This window comes from Caretta caretta, chromosome 28 (genome assembly GCF_965140235.1).
Source record: "Caretta caretta isolate rCarCar2 chromosome 28, rCarCar1.hap1, whole genome shotgun sequence".
Lineage (NCBI taxonomy): Eukaryota > Metazoa > Chordata > Testudines > Cheloniidae > Caretta > Caretta caretta.
The window spans coordinates 3,010,293-3,031,935 of NC_134233.1; the positions used below are offsets into that span (position 1 = coordinate 3,010,293).

General features: G+C 56.4%; 1 protein-coding gene across 1 annotated transcript; it reads right to left on the minus strand.

Annotated features, from left to right (window-relative positions):
- Positions 1–67: 67 nt before the first annotated feature.
- On the minus strand, positions 68–21,193 carry LOC125628546 (hydroperoxide isomerase ALOXE3). Its single transcript, XM_048833579.2, has 14 exons — positions 21,047–21,193; positions 13,255–13,459; positions 11,016–11,100; positions 10,716–10,838; positions 10,126–10,229; positions 9,376–9,548; positions 8,969–9,112; positions 8,252–8,455; positions 6,673–6,759; positions 4,836–5,005; positions 2,756–2,877; positions 1,639–1,739; positions 1,025–1,195; positions 68–327 (listed from the first exon to the last, which is right to left on the minus strand). Exons 1-14 carry the CDS (start codon positions 21,191–21,193, stop codon positions 148–150), a joined length of 2,016 nt encoding a protein of 671 aa, XP_048689536.1. The 3' UTR covers positions 68–147.
- Positions 21,194–21,643: the final 450 nt, after the last annotated feature.

The following is a 21,643-nucleotide window of genomic DNA, read 5'->3' on the forward strand; positions in this document are numbered from 1 at the left end:
TGCCAGCCCCCCGCGCAGTACCCCACGAGAGAGAATCAGCCATTCAGAGTGGAACCAGGCTGTGGTTTATTGCTCCCGGGACAGGATCGCAGGGACAGCGGTGCCAGCGGCCACATGGGGCCCATCCCTGGGGCTCTCCGGCCGGGCTCAGATGGACGTGCTGTTCTCGATTTGGTGGGGATCCAGGTAGCGGTAGGGGATGGGCAGGGACTTGTTCCTCTCTTGGATCTCCTGGGAGATCTGGGCCAGGCGCCCCTGGAAGGCTGCGATCAGCTGCTTGGGCTCCTCCTCTGTGAAGTGCTCGTCGGGGTACGTGCCCAGGGATCTCTGCAAGGGAACGGGAGAGCAGTGAGGGACAGCCCGGAAGGGACCCCTCGCCCGGTGCAGAGACACGGCCACCTCTGGGGCGGGGCTGCCGGTGACCCAGGGACCCCTCGCCCGGCGCTGAGATGCGGCCACCTCTGGGGCGGGGTGGCCGGTGACACAGGAGCCCCTCGCCCGGTGCTGAGATGCGGCCACCTCTGGGGCGGGGCGACTGGTGGCACAAGGATCCCTCAGGCCCTGGGCCGAGAGCACAGGGCAGGTGTTTACCAGCTGTGTAGCAATACTGGGAAGAGTTCAGGCCAGGGAGGGAAGGAGAATCCTGCGGCCGGTTGAAACAACAGGGGGGCATTTGTGGGTGTCCCCCAGTGTGCAACTGGGCCAGGACACCCTGGTTCACCCCCCGGCTCGTGTGAAATGTCAGCGGGTCCTTTACTGCTACCACAAGGGAGGGGACGGAGAACTCAGTGGAACGGGTCATGCAAGAGACACCCGCTGCCTAGCGCCCCCTAGCGTCACCCTGGGGCCAGCCCTGCCTGCCGGGGGAGAGCGCCCCCCTGCTGAGCCCCCCCCCCGCTCCCTGCCCCACAGCACCCCCTAGCGCCGCCCTGGGGCCAGCCCTGCCAGCCAGGGGAGAGCGCCCCCTGCTGAACCCCTGCCCCGCTCCCTGCCCCACAGCGCCCCCTGGCACCCGTGTCCTCACCGAGTCCCCCGGCTCGCAGCAGAGGATCCAGAGGATGTAGATAGCGAGGCTGGTGCTGTTGACCTCCGGGATGGTGTCCAGGTAGCTCTCCAGCGAGGTGGTGCCCTTGGCCTGGGGCGGGGGGTTCCTCATGGTGGCCGGGAAGTTGGGCATCCAAGCGCCAAGGTCATACTGCAGCCCAGAGAGACCCCCGCAGTCAGAGCAGCCGGGGACCCCCCAGCCCAGCCAGGAACCTCCCCAAGCCCAGCCAGGGATCCCCTCCTCACCCCGCCCAGGGGGCACCAAGAGACCAGGGCACCCGGGGCTTGGTCACAGTCTCATCCATGGGCAACGGGTAGGAAAGTCAAGGCGGGGGTCGGGGGTGTGAGCGTGGTGGTGGGGGAGGGTCCCGAGGTGTCCGGGGTCTCATTGGGGTTGGGTTCTGGTTGGGGGATTGGCTGCTAGAGCAGGGTCCTGGGGATTGAGGTGTCAGTGGGGTGCGGTGCAGGGTGGGGATGTTGGTGGCGGGATCCCAGAGCCCCATGTGGGGTGCGGGGATGTTGGTGGCTGGACCCCAGGGCCCTGTGGGGGGGCAGGAAATGGGGCTCCGAGCGCCCCGGCTGGCCTCTCCCTACCTGCCCGTTATTGAGGGCGGCGTGCCGGGCCGAGCAGCAGTAGATCCACATGGTCAGGTACTTGATGAGCTCAGGGATGCTCTGCAGGGACGAGGGGAAGCCTGTGGGACGGAGAACGGGCATCACTGACCTGGCCCTGCCCTGCTCAGCGGCCTCGGCACTGGGACCCCTAGAGCCGGGTTCGATGCCTCCCTCAGCCGGAGCCTGCCCCAGTGAGACGCTCCCCTGCTCCAGGCCTCAGCTCAGCCACGCGTCAGGTCCCCACCCTGCCCTTTCCCAGGGCGGGGCCATTCCCAGTCTCCCACGGTCCCGTCCCACTGCTATGACCCAGACCACCCTGTCCCTATGGGGTCAGAGATCTTGCTCCCTGTCCCCTGCAGGGCCACTTGATATGAGCTGGAATCTGGCCCCATTGACTGCAATGGAGAGACGCCCATTGACACCGGCCGGGATCTGGCCCCGTTGACTGCAATGGAGAGAGGCTCATTGACACCGGCCGGGATCTGGCCCCGTTGACTGCAATGGAGAGAGGCCCATTGACACCGGCCGGGATCTGGCCCCGTTGACTGCAATGGAGAGAGGCCCATTGACACCGGCCGGGATCTGGCCCCGTTGACTGCAATGGAGAGAGGCCCATTGACACCGGCCGGGATCTGGCCCCGTTGACTGCAATGGAGAGAGGCCCATTGACACCGGCCGGGATCTGGCCCCGTTGACTGCAATGGAGAGAGGCCCATTGACACCGGCCGGGATCTGGCCCCGTTGACTGCAATGGAGAGACGCCCATTGACACCGGCCGGGATCTGGCCCCGTTGACTGCAATGGAGAGACGCCCATTGACACCGGCCGGGATCTGGCCCCGTTGACTGCAATGGAGAGACGCCCATTGACACCAGCCGGGATCTGGCCCCATTGACTGCAATGGAGAGACGCCCATTGACACCGGCCGGGATCTGGCCCCGTTGACTGCAATGGAGAGACGCCCATTGATACCGGCCGAGATCTGGCTGACAGTCGTTCAGTCTCCTGAGACACACAGTCCGGAGACGCTCCGCATGACCCCGCATGGAGCCCGGTGACTGGCGGCTGCAGAGCTCTGGGTTCCCGTGGCCCCTACCGGATGCCTCGTTCCCCAGGAAACCTTGATTGAAGATCTCGTCTGCCCAGGCCTGCAGCTCGCAGTCGGCCAGGACATGGGCATCACTGGGGTAATAGTATCTGACGATGCCGGAGACGAAGCTGGAGAGAGCAGAGATGTGTCAGCTTGATGGGTCAATGCAGGCCGCATTGCTCCCCAGTGCGCCAGCCACACTCAGCCAGCGACTGCAAAGGGCCCAGTGCTACCATGCATCCTTGCCAGCACCTACTGTCACCTCCACTTTGCCCTTTTCTAGGTGTGGGAGCATGGCCTGGTGGCCAAGCCTCTGGCCTGACCTCCAGGTGATCTTGGATCTCATCTACAGTCTACTGCAGAGTTGAACTTTTCATTTCAAATTGGACTTGCTCTTGTGGAAGTTAACACGTTAAACAAGAGTTGCCATTGACACAAAACGTCCTGGCTTGACAGAAACAAAGTGTTTCCATTCACCCCCAACAAGACCTTTCCCCGGAATTTGCTTTTGGGAAAAAATTCCCAAACATTTGACTTTTCCTCTCCATTTTTGTGTATTTATAAGTTTTCATTCCTTTTCCAAAGCCAACCAATCTACCACACAAAGTAAGTAAAGGGGGTTAGGATAAAGGCAGGGGAGGGAATGTGATCTATCTTCAGTGTCTATATTGATCATAGACTTCTAAAAAGTCAGCCGAAATTGCTTTGAATTTTTCAGGCATTCCCTTTCTCTGATTGCCAGTGATTCGTTAGCTGCGTGATCAGCCAGATCACCAAGCCAGGCATCAATATTTATGGTGGTTGACTTTTCCATTGTGGTAGGGTTAATTTTTTAGTGCCCAAAGCTGCCTGTTGGCACCACGCCGCCTTGTTACCAGGGAACCTCCAGGTATCAGGAATATAATCTGTGACACACCGTACCTCAAAATAGCTCCCTGTAAAATCCATATGTGTCATTCACGTGTGGTTGTGATATTTCATACAAAGCATGCCATGTAAGATATCATATGAAAGGTCACGATCTTCTGAAACCTGTTGCTCTTTCCCAATGTGTATATCATTAGTGTGTATGAAGTTATGAGATTTTGCTGGGTGGTTGTTACTGAAATATGCTGTAAATTTGCTAGTGACAGTTAAAGAACTTCCCCCCACCCAGGAGGATGTTGAATGATCATTAATAAGCAGGAGAGTTGTAATCAAGGGATTTACAATTCAGTGAGGGCTTCCCAAGCACCACACAATGGGGACTGTTCCACTTTCTGACTCAGTTGCACAAGACCCACCAGAGGGATTGCTCAACCCAGTGACTCAGCAAAGCCCACCAGGATGTGTCTGGGCAAGTGTCTTCTAGGCACACGGACTGAGGGTATAGAATAAGAGACAGCAGCATTGTTCCTTGGCCTCTCTCCTCCCTCACCTACGCCGAAAGCAACAAGAATGCTGGGAAGATGAAAACTTTGACTGAGGAGACTGGTCCCAGGCTTCAGGGAGAAGCCTGTGTATTAAGAACTGTAACATCCGGTGGGATGAGAAAAATTGCTTGATCTAAATGCTGCCTAGTGTAATAAGGTTTGAGATTTAGACTGTGTGCTTACCTTTTATTTTCTTTGGTAACTATCGCTCACCTCTAAAAATCTATCTTTCTATAGTTAATAAACCTGTTTTATATTTTACCTAAAACAATTTGGTTTGGTTGAAGTGCTCAGGAAATCTCAGCTCAGGTACAAAGACTGGTGTATGTCCTCTCCACATTGAGCGCGGGGTGGAGTAGGTAATAAACTTAAACTGGGCAGGCTTCTGAGCAGGACAAAATGGGATAGATCTGGTGTGCAAGGCTGGGGAGAATTGGCTGGTGCTCTTCTCTGTGTGATTCATGAGTGGCTCAAGGAGCATTCATGCAATCTAGCTTGGTGTGTGGGGGCCGGTGTGTTTGAAAAAGTTCCTTTTGGGGAATTGCAGGGTTTTCTTAACTCAGAATTCTTTACGTGGTAGGAAAGCCGTGTTTCCAAGCAACTCTGGGCTGGTGGGAATTTTCCACATGCCATCTGCTTCCTCGCTAGCCTCTGCCCCTGCTCCTGCTCCTTACCTCTCAATGGCCGACCAGATCTTCAGCCCATCATCCCTGTAGTAGTAATTGGGGATGCAGTCAACCCCGCGCTCTTGGATGTCATCAGGGAAGCAGAGGGAGGCATAAGTCAGGCAGGACATGCCCTTGGCCATCAGCACCTTCGTCCCCTTGAGCCCCGAGCCCATGCCCTGGGAAGACACCAGAGAGAGAGAGCCTTCAACCTCCGAGCCACCGGGCCGAGGGGCAGGTTAGAATGAAACACCGCCGCGTTCTATTTCAGCACAAAACATCAATGCACAATACGCCCCGTGACAAATGTGCCGATGTTTTGCTCTGTGTTGTACCCCAGAAATGACCTATCACTCCCAACACCCGTGTTTTCACAGAACCGTAGAATCGTGGGGCTGGAAGGGACCTTGAGAGGTCACCGAGTCCAGCCCCACCGCGCCAAGGCAGGACCAAGTCAACCTAGACCACGCCTGACCGGTGTTTGTCCAACCGGTTCTTAGAAACCGCCAATGATGGAGATTCCACAACCTCCATGCTTGCTCCAGAGTTAAGTATCTTTAGAGAGAGAAAGCTTTTCCTAATATCTAACCTAAATCTCCCGTGTTGCAGATTAAGCCCATTACTTCTTGTCCTGCCTTCAGCAGGACCAGAGAACAATTGATCACCGTCCTCTTTGTAACGTATTTGAAGATGCTCAGGTCCCCCTCTTGGTCTTCTTCTCTCAGGACTCCTTGTGCCCAGTTCTTTTTAACCTGGCCTCATAGATCAGGGTTTCGAAACCTTTTATCATGTTTGTTCCACTTTTCCGGACTCTCTCCAATTTGGCCACATCCCCCGTTCTCCAGCTGAGGTCTCACCAGGGCCAGACAATAACCTCTCGGGTTTTACACACAATGCTCCCGTTAATACAGCCTAGAATGATATTACCCTTTTTCCGAACCATAACTGCCTGAACTTTTTGAGCAGTACGAACTCCCCACCCCCACCCCTGGCTGCCAGTTATGTCCCATTGTGGACTTGGCACTGGATTTTTCCTTCCTCAGTGGCGCACTTTGCTCTTGTCTTCATTGAATTTCAGCTTGTCGATTTCAGCCCAATTTTCCGGGCTGTCGCAGTTGCTTTGAGTTCTCATCCTGCCCGTTCCAGGTGAGGCTGGTAGCTCGGGCGACAGGCACGTTTTATTCCCAAGTTAGTGGCTCTAGGAGGGGAGTGGGGACTAGTGGTTAGAGCAGGAGGAGCTGGGGGCCAGGACTCCTGGGTTCTCTCCCCGGCTCTGGGAGGGGAGTGGGGGCTGGTGGGTTAGAGCAGGGGGGCTGGGAGCCAGGACTCCTGGGTTCTCTCCCTGGCTCTGAGAGGGGAGTGGGGGCTGGTGGGTTAGAGCAGGGGGGCTGGGGGCCAGGACTCCTGGGTTCTCTCCCCGGCTCTGGGAGGGGAGTGGGGGCTGGTGGGTTAGAGCAGAGGGGCTGGGAGCCAGGACTCCTGGGTTCTCTCCCTGGCTCTGGGAGGGGAGTGGGGACTAGTGGTTAGAGCAGAGGAGCTGGGGGCCAGGACTCCTGGGTTCTCTCCCTGGCTCTGGGAGGGGAGTGGGGGCTGGTGGGTTGGAGCAGGGGGGGCTGGGGGCCAGGACTCCTGGGTTCTCTCCCCGGCTCTGGGAGGGGAGTGGGGGCTGGTAGGTTAGAGCAGAGGGGCTGGAGGCCAGGACTCCTGGGTTCTCTCCCCGGCTCTGGGAGCGGAGTGGGGGCTGGTGGGTTAGAGCAGGGGGGCTGGGGGCCAGGACTCCTGGGTTCTCTCCCCGGCTCTGGGAGGGGAGCGGGGGCCAATGCCCCTGACCATGGCATCCTCTCACCTTATCAATGTGCCCTCCGCGTCTGAGTAGCAGGGTCCTGGCCAGGATGTTGACATGCAGCGTGTAGCGGGTGTGGGGCAGCAGCAGCTAGGGCGGAGAGGAGACAGAGGGGTGGGTGAGAGCAAGCAGGCAGCCACCCCCCACCCCCATCCCCGCATGTATCCGGGGAGGGGCAAAGACCCGGCCCCACCGAGAAGCCAGCAGCGGCTCCTTCTCCCCCATCATCCACGAGGTGGGGGAGGTGCTGGTGTGGGGCATGCCCAGCCTGGCACACCGGGCACCCGCACCCTGCCGGGCACACGCACGGGCGGCTGGGCACAGCTGGATGCCGGGGGCAGGGCCCCTTCCGGCACGCTTCCCCAGCTGGGCTCTTCCCTCCCGCACATAGAATCATAGAATATCAGGGTTGGAAGGGACCCCAGAAGGTCATCTAGTCCAACCCCCTGCTCGAAGCAGGACCAATTCCCAGTTAAATCATCCCAGCCAGGGCTTTGTCAAGCCTGACCTTAAAAACCTCTAAGGAAGGAGATTCTACCACCTCCCTAGGTAACGCATTCCAGTGTTTCACCACCCTCTTAGTGAAAAAGTTTTTCCTAATATCCAACCTAAACCTCCCCCACTGCAACTTGAGACCATTACTCCTCGTTCTGTCATCTGATACCATTGAGAACAGTCTAGAGCCATCCTCTTTGGAACCCCCTTTCAGGTAGTTGAAAGCAGCTATCAAATCCCCCCCTCATTCTTCTCTTCTGCAGGCTAAACAAGCCCAGCTCCCTCAGCCTCTCCTCATAACTCATGTGTTCCAGACCCCTAATCATTTTTGTTGCCCTTCGCTGGACTCTCTCCAATTTATCCACATCCTTCTTGAAGTGTGGGGCCCAAAACTGGACACAGTACTCCAGATGAGGCCTCACCAATGTCGAATAGAGGGGGACGATCACGTCCCTCGATCTGCTCGCTATGCCCCTACTTATACGTCCCAAAATGCCATTGGCCTTCTTGGCAACAAGGGCACACTGCTGACTCATATCCAGCTTCTCGTCCACTGTCACCCCTAGGTCCTTTTCCGCAGAACTGCTGCCTAGCCATTCGGTCCCTAGTCTGTAGCTGTGCTTTGGGTTCTTCCGTCCTAAGTGCAGGACCCTGCACTTATCCTTATTGAACCTCATCAGATTTCTTTTGGCCCAATCCTCCAATTTGTCTAGGTCCTTCTGTATCCTATCCCTGCCCTCCAGCGTATCTACCACTCCTCCCAGTTTAGTATCATCCGCAAATTTGCTGAGAGTGCAATCCACACCATCCTCCAGATCATTTATGAAGATATTGAACAAAACCGGCCCCAGGACCGACCCTTGGGGCACTCCACTTGATACCGGCTGCCAACTAGACATGGAGCCATTGATCACTACCCGTTGAGCCCGACAATCTAGCCAGCTTTCTACCCACCTTATAGTGCATTCATCCAGCCCATACTTCCTTAACTTGCTGACAAGAATACTGTGGGAGACCGTGTCAAAAGCTTTGCTAAAGTCAAGAAACAATACATCTGGGCACAGCTGGCCCCCAGCCCCTCTCTCACCTTGAAGAGTGGGTGGCACAGGGGCAGGTGGCGTAGGGTGGCCAGGATGAAGGTCTCGTTGATCAGGTGGGTGAGCAGCAGGTTGCTGACGGCCTCGTGCACCAGGAATTCGGCATAGCGCACCCAGGTCTTGGCCAGGGTCCAGTCCCACTCAGAGTCGCTGGGCAGGAAGATGGGGCTGTCGGGGCCCGGGCACTGGCTGAGCTGCGGGGGGGAGAGACACAGGAGGGCGGGGGGGGGCAGGTTGGCACAAACCAGGTGTGTGAATCCTGCTGCTTCCCCCGGGGGGCCCAGGGGCTGGGAGCTGGCTGCCAGGGTGCGGGGACATGACGGTGCAGCAAATCCAGTGTTAGGAAGAGGAGACTCACAGAGTTGGGGTGTGCATAGACACACAACTGGGCACACGCAGGCACACAGAAGAGTGTGGGGGGATTAGGGAGCCAGGACTCCTGGGTTCTCTCCCCGGCTCTGGGAGGGGAGTGGGAGCTGGTGGGTTAGAGCAGGTCGGGGCTGGGAGCCAGGACTCCTGGGTTCTCTCCCCGGCTCTGGGAGGGGAGTGGGGTCTAGTGCTTAGAACACAGGGGGCTGGGAGCCAGGACTCCTGGGTTCTCTCCCTGGGCCGGTCTCTTAGACACAAGGCCCAGCTCTGGGACTGTGCAGAGGTTGGGGCTGTGAGGGGGTCCCGCTGGGCAGTGTGGGGGGGCCGGGGACCGTTACCTGGATGGCTATGGGGATGAGCTCCCCGGAGGGCTGTAGGAGCAGCAGGCAGAGGGGGGCGGCGATATACTGCTGGTAGCCGTTGATCGTGTTGGCCGGGATGCCCTCCAGGATTTGATAGTCAGCGAGGAAGATGTTCCCCTTCTGCAAGGCACAGGGGGAGCAGAGCGGAGTGTGAGGGCTGGGGGAAAGCTGAGACCCCAGCGCTGCGAGCTTCCCTGCAGCAGTGCCCTGGGACTAGCCCCTGGAGCTGAGTGGCCAGTGTGAGTGCGGCCCCTGGCTCTGGAGTTGGGCTAGCTGGACACCTCTGACCCGTGGCTGCTCGTGCCCAGAGCGACGCTGGAGAGGGAGCCGAGAGCCCAGACTGCGGCCGAGTCCCCCAGGGGTGTCCCCAGTGCCCCACTTACCTCCAGCTCGTCCTGCAGGCTGGTGCTCTCCCCCAGGGAGGAGGCCACCATGGCCGGCGTGACAGGGAAGTTGCAGGGCAGCTCCGTGCAGCGCCGGATCATCACCGGGTGGACCCCGTTCAGGAACTGGTACCCGAAGAACGTGTCCTCTCTCCAGTGCGCCCGTACGTACTCTGGGGGGACATGGGCAGGGCAGCCGTGGGGTTAACATGCCGGGCCGGGACTCAGGGGAGACGGGTCCAGCATGAGGGGGGTCTGATCTCAGGGGGGGTCTGGGCAGCACCAGGGACAAGGGGGTCCCTGATTGCTGTCGGGGGGGGGGGGTCTGGGCAGCGTCTGGCACATGGGGATCCCCAGTCAGGGGAGGGGGGGTCTGGTTAGTGCCTGGCACAAGGGGGTCCCTGATCACAGTCGGGGGGGTCTGGGCAGCACCTGGCACAAGGGGGACCCTGGTCGCAGTCGGGGGGGGGGTCTGGGCAGTGCCCGGCACACAGGGGTCCCTGATTACAGTCGGAGGGGTCTGGCACAAGGGGGTCCCTGATTGCGGTCGGGGGGGGTCTGGGCAGTGCCTGGCACTAGGGGGTCCCTGATCGCGGCCGGGGGGGGTGGTCTGGCCAGTGCCTGGCACAATCATCACTGGGGTCTCTAGCCGCTTGCATCACACCCATCCCAATCATCCTGCTCTGTGCATGGGGGCTCCCGAGGGCCCAGGCGAGCGGGGCTCGGGGTGGGGGTGGGAGGGTCACCCACCTGTGATCGGGGTCTTCTTGAAGCAGAAAACCTTGTTGATGTCGTCCAGCTTTGCCCAGGAGTTGGTGCAGCTCAGGAAACCCTTCAGACGCAGCTCCACCTGCCTGGGGGGCAGAGGGAGTGTGTGGGGCCTGGCCGGGGGTTCAGGCCGCTGCCCGGGAATGGGGCGGAGATGGACGGGGAGGGGGGCAGGGCAAGCGTGGGGGAGCAGGCCGGAGGTTCTGGCCCGTCCCTGGGAAGGATGCGGAGCTGGACGGGGCGGGACGTTCCTCGCCTGCAGCAGGCAAGTGCGGGCCTGGGTGAAGGTTTAGGGTCAGGCTGCAGTGTATGGGGTGGGGTTAGGGAGCTCGGATTAAGGTTGAGGTTAGTATATTGGGTCAGGGGTTAGCTTAGTCCCTGGGAAGGGGTCTGGGCTGTGGGGCAGCAGCACTGATGTGGTTCACCGCAAGCAGGAGTTTACAGGCTTAGGGTTACTGTACAGGGTTGTGTACAGGATTGCAGTTACTGTTCAGGGTTAGGGGTAATTTCTAAGGGCAGGCCTAGGGGCTCGGCGCTGGGAACGGGTCTGGCCGTGGGGAAGCCGCACTCACGCGTTCCCCCCGCGCAGCAGGAAGTTGGTGCTCTTGGTGAAGGAGTACATGGTGTTGCAGTCCAGCTCAATGATGCTCTCCACCGCCAGGCACCGGGGCAGGCCGGGGGCGTACTCCTTCCACCTGGGCAGGGAGAGACCGCCGGGGACGTTAGCCCTGGCCTGCCGCTGCCCCATCTAACCCTCAGCCAGAGTCCCGGGCCTACCTGTCCTGCGGTTCCTACCACCCCTCCATCCCCGGGACCCCGCGCTGGTCTGAGCCCCGGAGAGCTCCCCCAAACCCCACCTGGGTCTCACTCACCCATAGCACTCGCGTCGGTGCTTGAGCTCGGCCTGCCGCTGCTCCAGCAGCCAAGGGGAATCGGCATCATCGCAAACCGTCTGGCCTGGGCGAGAGGAGAGAAGGTGGTAGAGAGAGAGACAGGGGTGTTTATGGGATAGATAGATAGATAGATAGATTAGATAGGAGGGGTGTACAGGGATGGATAGACAGAGGCGGGTTGTCATATACATACAGATACGGGTAGCATAAAATCCCTCCTGGGTAGCTGTACTGAATCTTTACCTGTAAGGGGTTAAGAAGCTCAAATAACCTGGTTGGCACCTGACCAAAGGGACCAATAAGGAAAAAAGATGCTTTCAAATCTGGCGGGGAGTTTTTTGTTTGTGCTTTCTTTGTTTGTTCCCCCTCTCTACGGAGAGAGAGACCAGGCAGGTAAAACATCTCCTGAAAACATACCTGAAATGATTCATCTAAGATTCAAAAATTGTAAGTAAGGGCAAGGAAATGCATTAGATTATCTTTTGTTTTAGCTTGTGAATTTTCCCTGTGCTAAGAGGTAATTTCATTCCTGTTTTGTAACAGCATCAGAGGGGAATCCTCTGTGTTTAAAATCTTTTTATTTACCCTGTAAAGTTACCTTCCATCCTGATTTTGCAGATGTGATTCTCTTACTTTTTTTATAAATAAAATTCTTCTTTTAAGAACCTGATTAATTTTCAGTGTCCTAAAAACCAAGGGGTTTGGTCTGTGCTAAATTGGTTAGAATGTGGGATTTGGGATCCATGTGTGGTACCGCGTTAACATGGGAACTCTCTTATAGCGGGGACCGCATTAAAATGAACTGCAATTAAAGTAATTAAATTTGGGATCCATTGCTGCGACCGGATTATATGCGAATTTCCGCTATATAGACGCGCGTTCTAGCTAGTGTCCAGTGTATATTATTCTCAAGCCTCCCCAGGAAAGTGGGTGAAGGGACTTGGGGGGATATTTTGGGGGAATAAGGACTCCAAGTGAACCTTTTCCTGAACTTTTGTCTAAATCACTTGGTGGTGGCAGCAGTACCCATCCAAGGACAAGGAAGGATTTGTGCTTTGGAGAAATTTTTAACCTAAGCTGGTGGAAAGAAGCTTAGGGGGTCTTTCATGTGGGTACCCACATCTGTACCTCAGAGTTCAGAGTGGGGAGGGAACCCTGGCAGAGGTGTACGGGGATGGATAGACAGAGGGGAGTGTACGGGGATGGATAGACAGAGGGGTGTACAGGGATGGATAGACAGAGGGGTGTGTATGGGGATGGATACACAGAGGGGCGTGTATGGAGATGGATAGACTGAGGGGCATGTACGGGGATGGATAGACAGAGGGGCGTGTATGGGGATGGATACACAGAGGGGCGTGTATGGAGATGGATAGGGGGTGTACGGGGATGGATAGACTGAGGGGTGTGTATGGGGATGGATAGAGGGGTGTACAGGGATGGATAGACAGAGGGGCGTGTATGGGGATGGATAGACAGAGGGGCGTGTATGGAGATGGATAGGGGTGTACGGGGATGGATAGACTGAGGGGTGTGTATGGGGATGGATAGACAGAGGGGCATGTACGGGGATGGATAGACAGAGGGGTGTGTATGGGGATGGATAGACAGAGGGGCGTGTATGGAGATGGATAGGGGGTGTACGGGGATGGATAGACTGAGGGGAGTGTACGGGGATGGATAGATAGAGGGGTGTACAGGGATGGATAGACAGAGGGGTGTGTATGGGGATGGATACACAGAGGGGCGTGTATGGAGATGGATAGAGGGGTATACGGGGATGGATAGACTGAGGGGCATGTACGGGGATGGATAGACAGAGGGGCGTGTATGGGGATGGATACACAGAGGGGCGTGTATGGAGATGGATAGGGGGTGTACGGGGATGGATAGACTGAGGGGTGTGTATGGGGATGGATACACAGAGGGGCGTGTATGGGGATGGATAGAGGGGTGTACAGGGATGGATAGACAGAGGGGCGTGTATGGGGATGGATAGACAGAGGGGCGTGTACGGGGATGGATACACAGAGGGGTGTGTATGGGGATGGATACACAGAGGGGCGTGTATGGGGATGGATAGAGGGGTGTACGGGGATGGATAGACTGAGGGGCGTGTACGGGGATGGATACACAGAGGGGTCGTGTACGGGGATAGCTAGTTTGCTATGACCCCAAGCGGCCCCCCAGGCCCTGCCCCCAGCCCGCAGCCCCCTACCTTTGCCCTCCCGCAGCTCCAGGGTGCGGTAGCCCTCGATCCACTGGTAGCAGGGGAAGCGGTAGCACTGGCCGTGGGGGGAGACGACCTCCACGAAGCTGCAGTACCAGTTGTCGCTGGGGTAGAAGGAGTAGGGCTCCTTGTGTAGCCGCACCAGGATGATGTCCCCCAGCCAGCGCCGGCAGCACAGCTTGAACTCCTCCACCTGCAGCGGGGGGCAGGGAGGGGGGCCAGAGCATGAGGGTGTGAGTCAGGGATTAATCCAGCAACTCAGGGGTTAACTGGCAGCATCTGTCTCCACCCCCCCCACCCAAAATAAAACACTTGCTGGCCTCCTGTGCCCCCATTGTGTGGAAGTCTCCAAGAAAACACAGATCAGCCCGGTCACTGTTGCAACTAGTGTTCTACTTGGCACCTGCCTTTCATTCGCCCGGAGGTAGAGGCCAAGCTTTACCGGTTTGGCTACAGCTTGAGGTACCTCAGCGGAGCCTAGCAGTGTCTAGGAGACGGGCGCAATCCCTTTCAAGCCTTGGTGAGCCCTCTGTTGGTGCCCCCCACGTTTCAGAAGCTGCCACAAATGGGTCAGAGCAGCCGGGTGCGTCTGAGCTTGGCCTCAGTTAAAGCAGAGGCCGACGTCCTGCTGTCAGCTAATGTTGGCAGCCACGTCCCCAGCGGCGGCCGTTTGGCACAGGCGCCCAGGGGAGCAGATCCGCCGCTGGCGGTGAACAGATCCGGGGTGCTTCACTGCGCCGGCAGATCCACGGACTCCAGTGGAGATTACGGTCCCCACAGGTCACACACCCCGATGGCGCTCGGGGCCCGGGCTAGCTCTCTCTGTCACTACCCACGCTCAGAAGGGGCCCCGGTGCCCAGACTGGGGCCCCGCCCCCGCTCTGCCTGCGCTCCCCCCTGAGGCCCCGTCCTCCGCTTGCTCCTCTCCACCCTTCCCCCACCCGCTGCTGGCCGCTGCCCCTCCCCCCGCTTGCCCCCTCCCCCCACTTGCTCCTCTCTGCCCCTCCCCCAGCACCCACGGCTCGCTCCTCTCTGCCGCTCTCTCCTCTCTGCCCCTCCCCCAGCACCCACGGCTCGCTTCTCTCTGCCCCTCCCCCCCTCTCCTCTCTCCCCCTCCCCCAGCACCCACGGCTCGCTTCTCTCTGCCCCTCCCCCCTCTCTCCTCTCTGCCCCTCCCCCAGCACCCACGGCTCGCTCCTCTCTGCCCCTCCCCCCTCTCCTCTCTGCCCCTCCCCCAGCACCCACGGCTCGCTCCTCTCTGCCTCTCTCTCCTCTCTGCCCCTCCCCCAGCACCCACGGCTCGCTTCTCTCTGCCCCTCCCCCCCTCTCCTCTCTCCCCCTCCCCCAGCACCCACGGCTCGCTCCTCTCTGCCCCTCCCCCCTCTCCTCTCTGCCCCTCCCCCAGCACCCACGGCTCGCTCCTCTCCACTCCTCCCCCCACTCGCTTCTCTCTCCCCCTCCCCCAGCACCCACGGCTCGCTTCTCTCTGCCCCTCCCTCCTCTCTGCCCCTCCCCCAGCACCCACGGCTCGCTTCTCTCTGCCCCTCCCCCCTCTCTCCTCTCTGCCCCTCCCCCAGCACGCACGGCTCGCTCCTCTCTGCCCCTCCCCCCCTCTCCTCTCTGCCCCTCCCCCAGCACCCACGGCTCGCTCCTCTCCACTCCTCCCCCCACTCGCTTCTCTCTCCCCCTCCCCCAGCACCCACGGCTCGCTCCTCTCCACTCCTCCCCCCACTCTCCTCTCTGCCCCTCCCCCCCTCTCCTCTCTGCCCCTCCCCCAGCACGCACGGCTCGCTCCTCTCCACTCCTCCCCCCACTCTCCTCTCTGCCCCTCCCCCAGCACCCACGGCTCGCTCCTCTCTGCCCCTCCCCCCTCTCCTCTCTGCCCCTCCCCCAGCACGCACGGCTCGCTCCTCTCCACTCCTCCCCCCACTCTCCTCTCTGCCCCCTCACTCGCTCCTCTTCCCCCCTGCCCCCTCACTGACTGTTCTCTGCCCCTCCCCCCAGGAGTGGGGGGAAGGCGGCGGGGGTGGGGCCACGGTCTGGGCGCCGGGGCCCCCGAAGGGTTAATCCGGCCCTGGGGCCGACGTCGGCAAGAGAGACCCGAAACCGAGCTCCGTGTCCGCTCGAGAGTGCCTCTCTGTCACCAGCTCAAGCTGGGCCGATGAAAGGCTTCACCTGCCCTGACGTGTCTCGCTCCTACCCTGGGCCCAACCCGGCTACCCCAGCGCGGCAAACCACACGGGCCGGCCATGTACATGGGACCGACGAGGTGGAGACCTGTGTCTAGAAGATAAAATGACAACGGGATCATCTGGATTGATTTTGCTCGGCCTTGCACCCGGTGTTCAAAGGATTGTCCCGCCTCTCGGACAAAAAAAGCCAAGGAAAGTGTGGGCCCCTTACTGAATGAGGGAGGCAACCGAGTGACAGAGGATGTGGAAAAAGCTAATGTACTCAATGCTTTTTTTGCCTCTGTCTTCACGAACAAGCTCAGCTCCCAGACTGCTGCACGGGGCAGCACAGCATGGGGAGGAGGTGACCAGCCCTCTGTGGAGAAAGAAGTGGTTTGGGACTATTTAGAAAAGCTGGACGAGCACAAGTCCATGGGGCCGGACGAGTTGCATCCGAGAGAGCTAAAGGAATTGGCGGATGTGATTGCAGAGCCATTGGCCATTATCTTTGAAAACTCACGGCAATCGGGGAAGGTCCCGGACGACCGGAAAAAGGCTAATGTAGTGCCCATCTTTAAAAAAGGGAAGAAGGAGGATCCTGGGAACTACAGGCCAGTCAGCCTCACCTCAGTCCCTGGAAAAATCATGGAGCAGGTCCTCAAGAAATCAATTCTGAAGCATTTAGAGGAGAGGAAAATGATCAGGAACAGTCAGCATGGATTCACCAAGGGCAAGTCATGCCTGACGAATCTAATTGCCTTCTATGACGAGATAACTGGCTCTGTGGATGAGGGGAAAGCGGTGGACGTGTTGTTCCTTGACTTTAGCATAGCTTTTGACACGGTCTCCCACAGTATTCTTGCCAGCAAGTTAAGGAAGTATGGGCTGGATGAATGGACTATAAGGTGGGTAGAAAGTTGGCTAGATTGTCAGGCTCAACGGGTAGTGATCAATGGCTCCATGTCTAGTTGGCAGCCGGTATCAAGTGGAGTGCCCCAAGGGTCAGTCCTGGGGCCGGTTTTGTTCAATATCTTCATAAATGATCTGGAGGATGGTGTGGATTGCACCCTCAGCAAGTTTGCAGATGACACTAAACTGGGAGGAGAGGTAGATACGCTGGAGGGCAGGGATAGGATACAGAGGGCCCTAGACAAATTGGAGGATTGGGCCAAAAGAAATCTGATGAGGTTCAACAAGGACAAGTGCAGAGTTCTGCACTTAGGACGGAAGAATCCCATGCACCGCTACAGACTAGGGACCGAATGGCTCGGCAGCCGTTCTGCAGAGAAGGACCTAGGGGTTACAGTGGATGAGAAGCTGGATATGAGTCAGCAGTGTGCCCTTGTTGCCAAAAAGGCCAATGGCATTTTGGGATGTATACATAGGGGCATTGCCGGCAGATCGAGGGACTTGATCGTTCCCCTCTACTCGACATTGGTGAGGCCTCATCTGGAGTACTGTGTCCAGTTTTGGGCCCCACACTACAAGAAGGATGTGGAAAAATTGGAAAGAGTCCAGCGGAGGGCAACAAAAATGATTAGGGGATTGGAACACATGACTTATGAAGAGAGGCTGAGGGACCTGGGATTGTTTAGTCTGCGGAAGAGAAGAATGAGGGGGGATTTGATAGCTGCTTTCAACTACTTGAAACGGGGTTCCAAAGAGGATGGTTCTAGACTATTCTCAGTGGTAGAAGAGGACAGGACAAGGAGTAATAGTCTCACATTGCAGTGGGGGAGATTTAGGTTGGATATTAGGAAAAAAATTTTCACTAGGAGGGTGGTGAAACACTGGAATGCGTTACCTAGGGAGGTGGTGGAATCTCCTTCCTTAGAAGTTTTTAAGGCCTGGCTTGACAAAGCCCTGGCTGGGATGATTTAATTGGGGATCGGTCCTGCTTTGAGCAGGGGGTTGGACTAGACACCTCCTGAGGTCCTTCCAACCCTGATCTTCTATGATTCTATGTGTGCCAGCAATGCCCCTCTGCCATGTACATTGGTCAAACTGGACAGTCTCTACGTAAAAGAATAAATGGACACAAATCAGACGTCAAGAATTATAACATTCAAAAACCAGTCAGAGAACACTTCAATCTCTCTGGTCACTCGCTTACAGACCTAAAAGTTGCGGGAGAAAGCAGGTGGCTGGGAACCAGGACTCCTGGGTTCTATCCCTGGCTCTGGGAGGGGAGTGGGGGTCGAAGGGAGTTGGACCCCGGACTCCTGGGTTGTGTCTGACAGACTCACTGTGTCACATTTGGCAAATTTCCTGCCTCTTACAATGACTCAGTTTCCCTGTCTTTGAAACAGGTTCTGTAATTTGTACCTGCATCACGCCAGGCGTGTGACCCGCAATTAATACTCCATTTTTCCTCCCCACCTTATTTCTCTTGTTTATTTGCGCTGTGAGTTTGTCAGCTGAGGGAGTGACTCACACTCTGTGTTGGTGCAGTGGGCTCTGGGCAGCGCCCAGCATGGCGGGGCCCCAATCTCGGTCGGGGGGTCTGGGCAGCGCCTGGCAGTGCTCGGCACAATGCGGTCCTATGGGCAGTCTCTCTTATCCTGCTGGACACGGGTTGTTTTTCAGAAGTCAGCCTATGAATCCACCAAGAGATATTGGAACTGCTGCAGTGGATCAGACCCATGGGCCCATCTACCCTGGCATCCTGCCTTCTCCTTGCTGCCCTGGATTGGGCCCATCTAATCCAGTATCCTGTCTCCCACAGTGTCCAGTCCCAGCTGCTTGAAAGCAAGAAACCCCATCAAGGAGCAAGCCCGTAAATGCCATTTGTCCCTCAGCCCCGGGCGCTTAGGAACTGGCAGGAGAGCAGGGATCTGAGGGCAAACAACCCTCGCCTGTGTTTATTGCAGCAGGTGGAAAGCTGGATGCTGTTCTGGTTGTTCATAGACGTATTTAATCCTCTTGCAAAAGCACCTCTCCACTCAGTAGCCACGAATCCTGGACCAGGGCGGGTGGGGAATGTAAAGTCCTTGCATCCAATTATATTTTGCCGCTTTCGTTGACTGTCCCGTTTTTGTTTTTTTTCATCATGATGATGGTTATTCCATTGGGGCAGCAGCGGTCCCGGTCATGGACCGGCAGCCAGTTATGCATGGGGCTGTACCTCTTGAGAAAGCGGCACTGAATTCATCCCCGGTTGAGGGCAGTGGGGGATACTCCATCACTGGTCATTTTGCAACGGAGATTGTCTGGTTCACTGTAAGTTCCTCTGGCAAATTACACTCCCTGTGAACAAACTGTCTTATTTGCCCAGTTTCAGCTTCCCAATATTGGATTTTCTTAGACCTGTCTCCGCTAGATGGAAGGATCCTCTGTGATCACATTTCTGCTCCCCCACGGAGGTATTTACAGCGAGGGACCAAGTCACCCCTCGCCCTTCTCTTTGTGAAGCTACACGGGCCAAGCTCCTGGCGTCTCTCCCTCGAAGGCAGGTTTTCCAGGTCCTTGATCATTCTTGTGGCTCTTCGCTGACCTCTCTCCAATTTATCCACATCCCTCTTGAACTGGGGGGGGGGGACCTCAGAACCGGACTCAGGACCCCAGCAGCAGCCGCCCCAGGGCCAAATCCAGAGGTAAAAAATCCCCTTTCCTTACTCTTGTTTGAGATTCCCTGAGCTGCTTCTTTGCTGGATTGTCAGATTTCTTTGCAAGACAAGAACAGAAGTTTCCCCCCATCAAATTCCTCCGCTTCGCCCATTCTTAAACTCTGTGCATCTATGACAGCCTTTGGTCTGGATCTGACGCTGCCAAGAGGCCGACAATCTGCCTCGTCCCTTGGCAGTTTGGTGCAGTGGTTAGTTCCCCCGGAATGTTAATTTCCGCCTTGTTTCTAACTTGTGTTTCGCTGGCTTTAACTTCCAGCTGTTGGGGCCTGTTGTGTCTTTCTCTGCTAAGTCCCCGGGAATGTTCTCCCCATGCAAGTCCTGACACCCCGGAGTCAAGTCACCGCTCTGTCTCCCATTTGAGAAGTGAAAGAAATCAGGATCTTTTAGTCTCTCACTTTCTTCCCAGCTCTCGGACCGTTCCAGTGGCTTTTCTCCGCCCCCCTCTCCAATCAATTTGTTTGATTTGATTCCTGGTTTCGTTAGCAGCAGTCACATTTTCAAACTAGTCTATGCCACTGTGAAGACTAGGCACTGGCTCCCCTCTCACACACACACACAAAAGCTGAGATTCTCACATGACTCCAGGCGCTTTACATTTTCCGTGCGTTGGAGATGGGTTTTTTTTGAGACATCTGTAATACTTATCTGCTACCCATCACCATCTCACACTCTGTAATTTATTTAGCCTCACCACACCTTCTAAGGCAGGGCTACGCTATTATCTTCATTGTACAGATGGGGAAACGGAGGCAGAGAAGGTCTAAGTAACTTGCTCAAGGTCATGCAGTAAGGCTGTGGCAGGACAGCCGACTGCTCTAACCACTGGACCAGGGGTAGTCAATAAGCCAATCACAGGCCAAATTTGGACCACCAGATCATAGAATCATAGAATATCAGAGTTGGAAGGGACCTCAGGAGGTCATCTAGTCCAACCCCCTGCTCAAAGCAGGACCAATCCCCAATTTTTGCCCCAGATCCCTAAATGGCCCCCTCAAGGATTGAACTCACAACCCTGGGTTTAGCAGGCCAATGCTCAAACCACTGAGCTATCCCTCCCCCCAAGATGCTTTTGAATGGACCTGAAAATCTTTTTATTTACTTTGTATCATTACTGGGGTTTTTTATTATTAATTTCTCTGGAGGCTGGACCTTAACTAGACCTTGACCAAGAAATTTGGACCTTAAGAAAAAATTGGCTACCCCTGCCTGGACCCATCCACCGAGTACAACTGTGTAAATAATGGATTTTTCAGTCTGAGGCATTCTGAGGAACAAAAATCAAACAATGCCATTTTTGAGTGAAAGCAAAAACTGAAATCTTTGGGAATGAAACAGGAAGGGGAAAAAAATAATTGAAGGGCGAAGTGCCCAAAGCGAAAAGTTTCGTTTTGATTTGGGGCATATGAAAAAAGTTTGTTTTGACTTTCTTAAAAATAAAATTCAAGGAAACATCATTTTGAAATGAAAACAAAAGCAAAGGTTTTGGGGGGGGGCATTTTTTCGGGCCCCCCTCCTAACCAAAACAATTTGGTAAAACTGACACAAATTAGCAAAAAAAAAAAAAAAAAAAAAAAACCATTTCAGGGACATGGAATCTTCATTTTGCATTAAAAAAAAAAGTTTCCATTGAAAATTTTCACAGCAAAGTTTGGAAGCTTTTCTCCACACTACCGAGGACTAAAAGCGTATTTTGTAAAACTAAAGCTGCAATTCTTCCTAGCATGATCCTTTGATTCCAGGAGCTGGAGCTTTAAGAAAAATGTAAGGTATCTCCAGACCCTTTTACCTTCTCCATGTTCATGTTTTTAGGCTTTTCTATCCACCCACGAGGACTAGAGACAGAATTTTTTTTTTAACAAAAAAGGGAGCATCTCCCGTCATGATCCCATGACTCCAGAAGCTGGGGATTGATGATCAAACACCCCGCCATGTCGACGGGGTGGATCTGTCCACAGAGCCTGGCCCCGTTCTACTAGTACTCACCGCCCCAGGGTTGAAGTCCTTCCCGTAGTTGTCGAGGGGCTTCTTGTCACTCTCCTCGTGGGTCCCCACCAGGGTGATGGAGATGGAGCTGAATGTCCCGGCTAGCAGGAAGTTCCCGGTGGCGACACGAACTTTATAGACGCCCATCTTAGTTGGGGAGGCACAGAGGAGCGTATCTGGCAGGATTCCTTGTCCTGCTGTCTGTCCGTCCTGGAGATCCGGCGTTGTTGTCTCCGGCTCCTGGCCACGCTGTAGTTTTTATATTCGCTGCTCACCCTCAGTGATGCAGCCGGTGACTTGGCTGTGGGTTCTTTGATGGTTCAGTCACTCCCCAGCCCTGAGGGGAGAACAAGGGCGAGGCAAATGGAGGCTGGCTCAGCTAATTAGTACCTCCAGAAACCTGCATGCTGAGTTCCCCTCCTGCCAGACAGGGCTCTCTATCCGGGGATGGCATCAGGGTGGGAACAAAAATCTGGGGAAACCAGGATACCACAGCAAGGGGTGCCTTCAGCACCCATCTCTCCCTGGGGCTTGTCTCTTCCAGGCTCAGTCGTCTCCAGTCTGGACTCCTGTTGCCTTCCCAGAGCCTCCATCGGT

What these genes read in the sequence shown, in the direction of transcription:
- LOC125628546 (XM_048833579.2), bottom strand. Translation starts at nt 21,193, where the DNA reads ATGGGCGTCTATAAAGTTCGTGTCGCCACCGGGAACTTCCTGCTAGCC. An exon ending in TCATCCCCATAGCCATCCAG is followed by an intron (nt 8,456 to 8,968) that starts GTAACGGTCCCC and finishes TCCCCCCCGCAG; the next exon opens with CTCAGCCAGTGCCCGGGCCC. An exon ending in CCTGGGGAACGAGGCATCCG is followed by an intron (nt 1,740 to 2,755) that starts GTAGGGGCCACG and finishes TCCGTCCCACAG; the next exon opens with GCTTCCCCTCGTCCCTGCAG.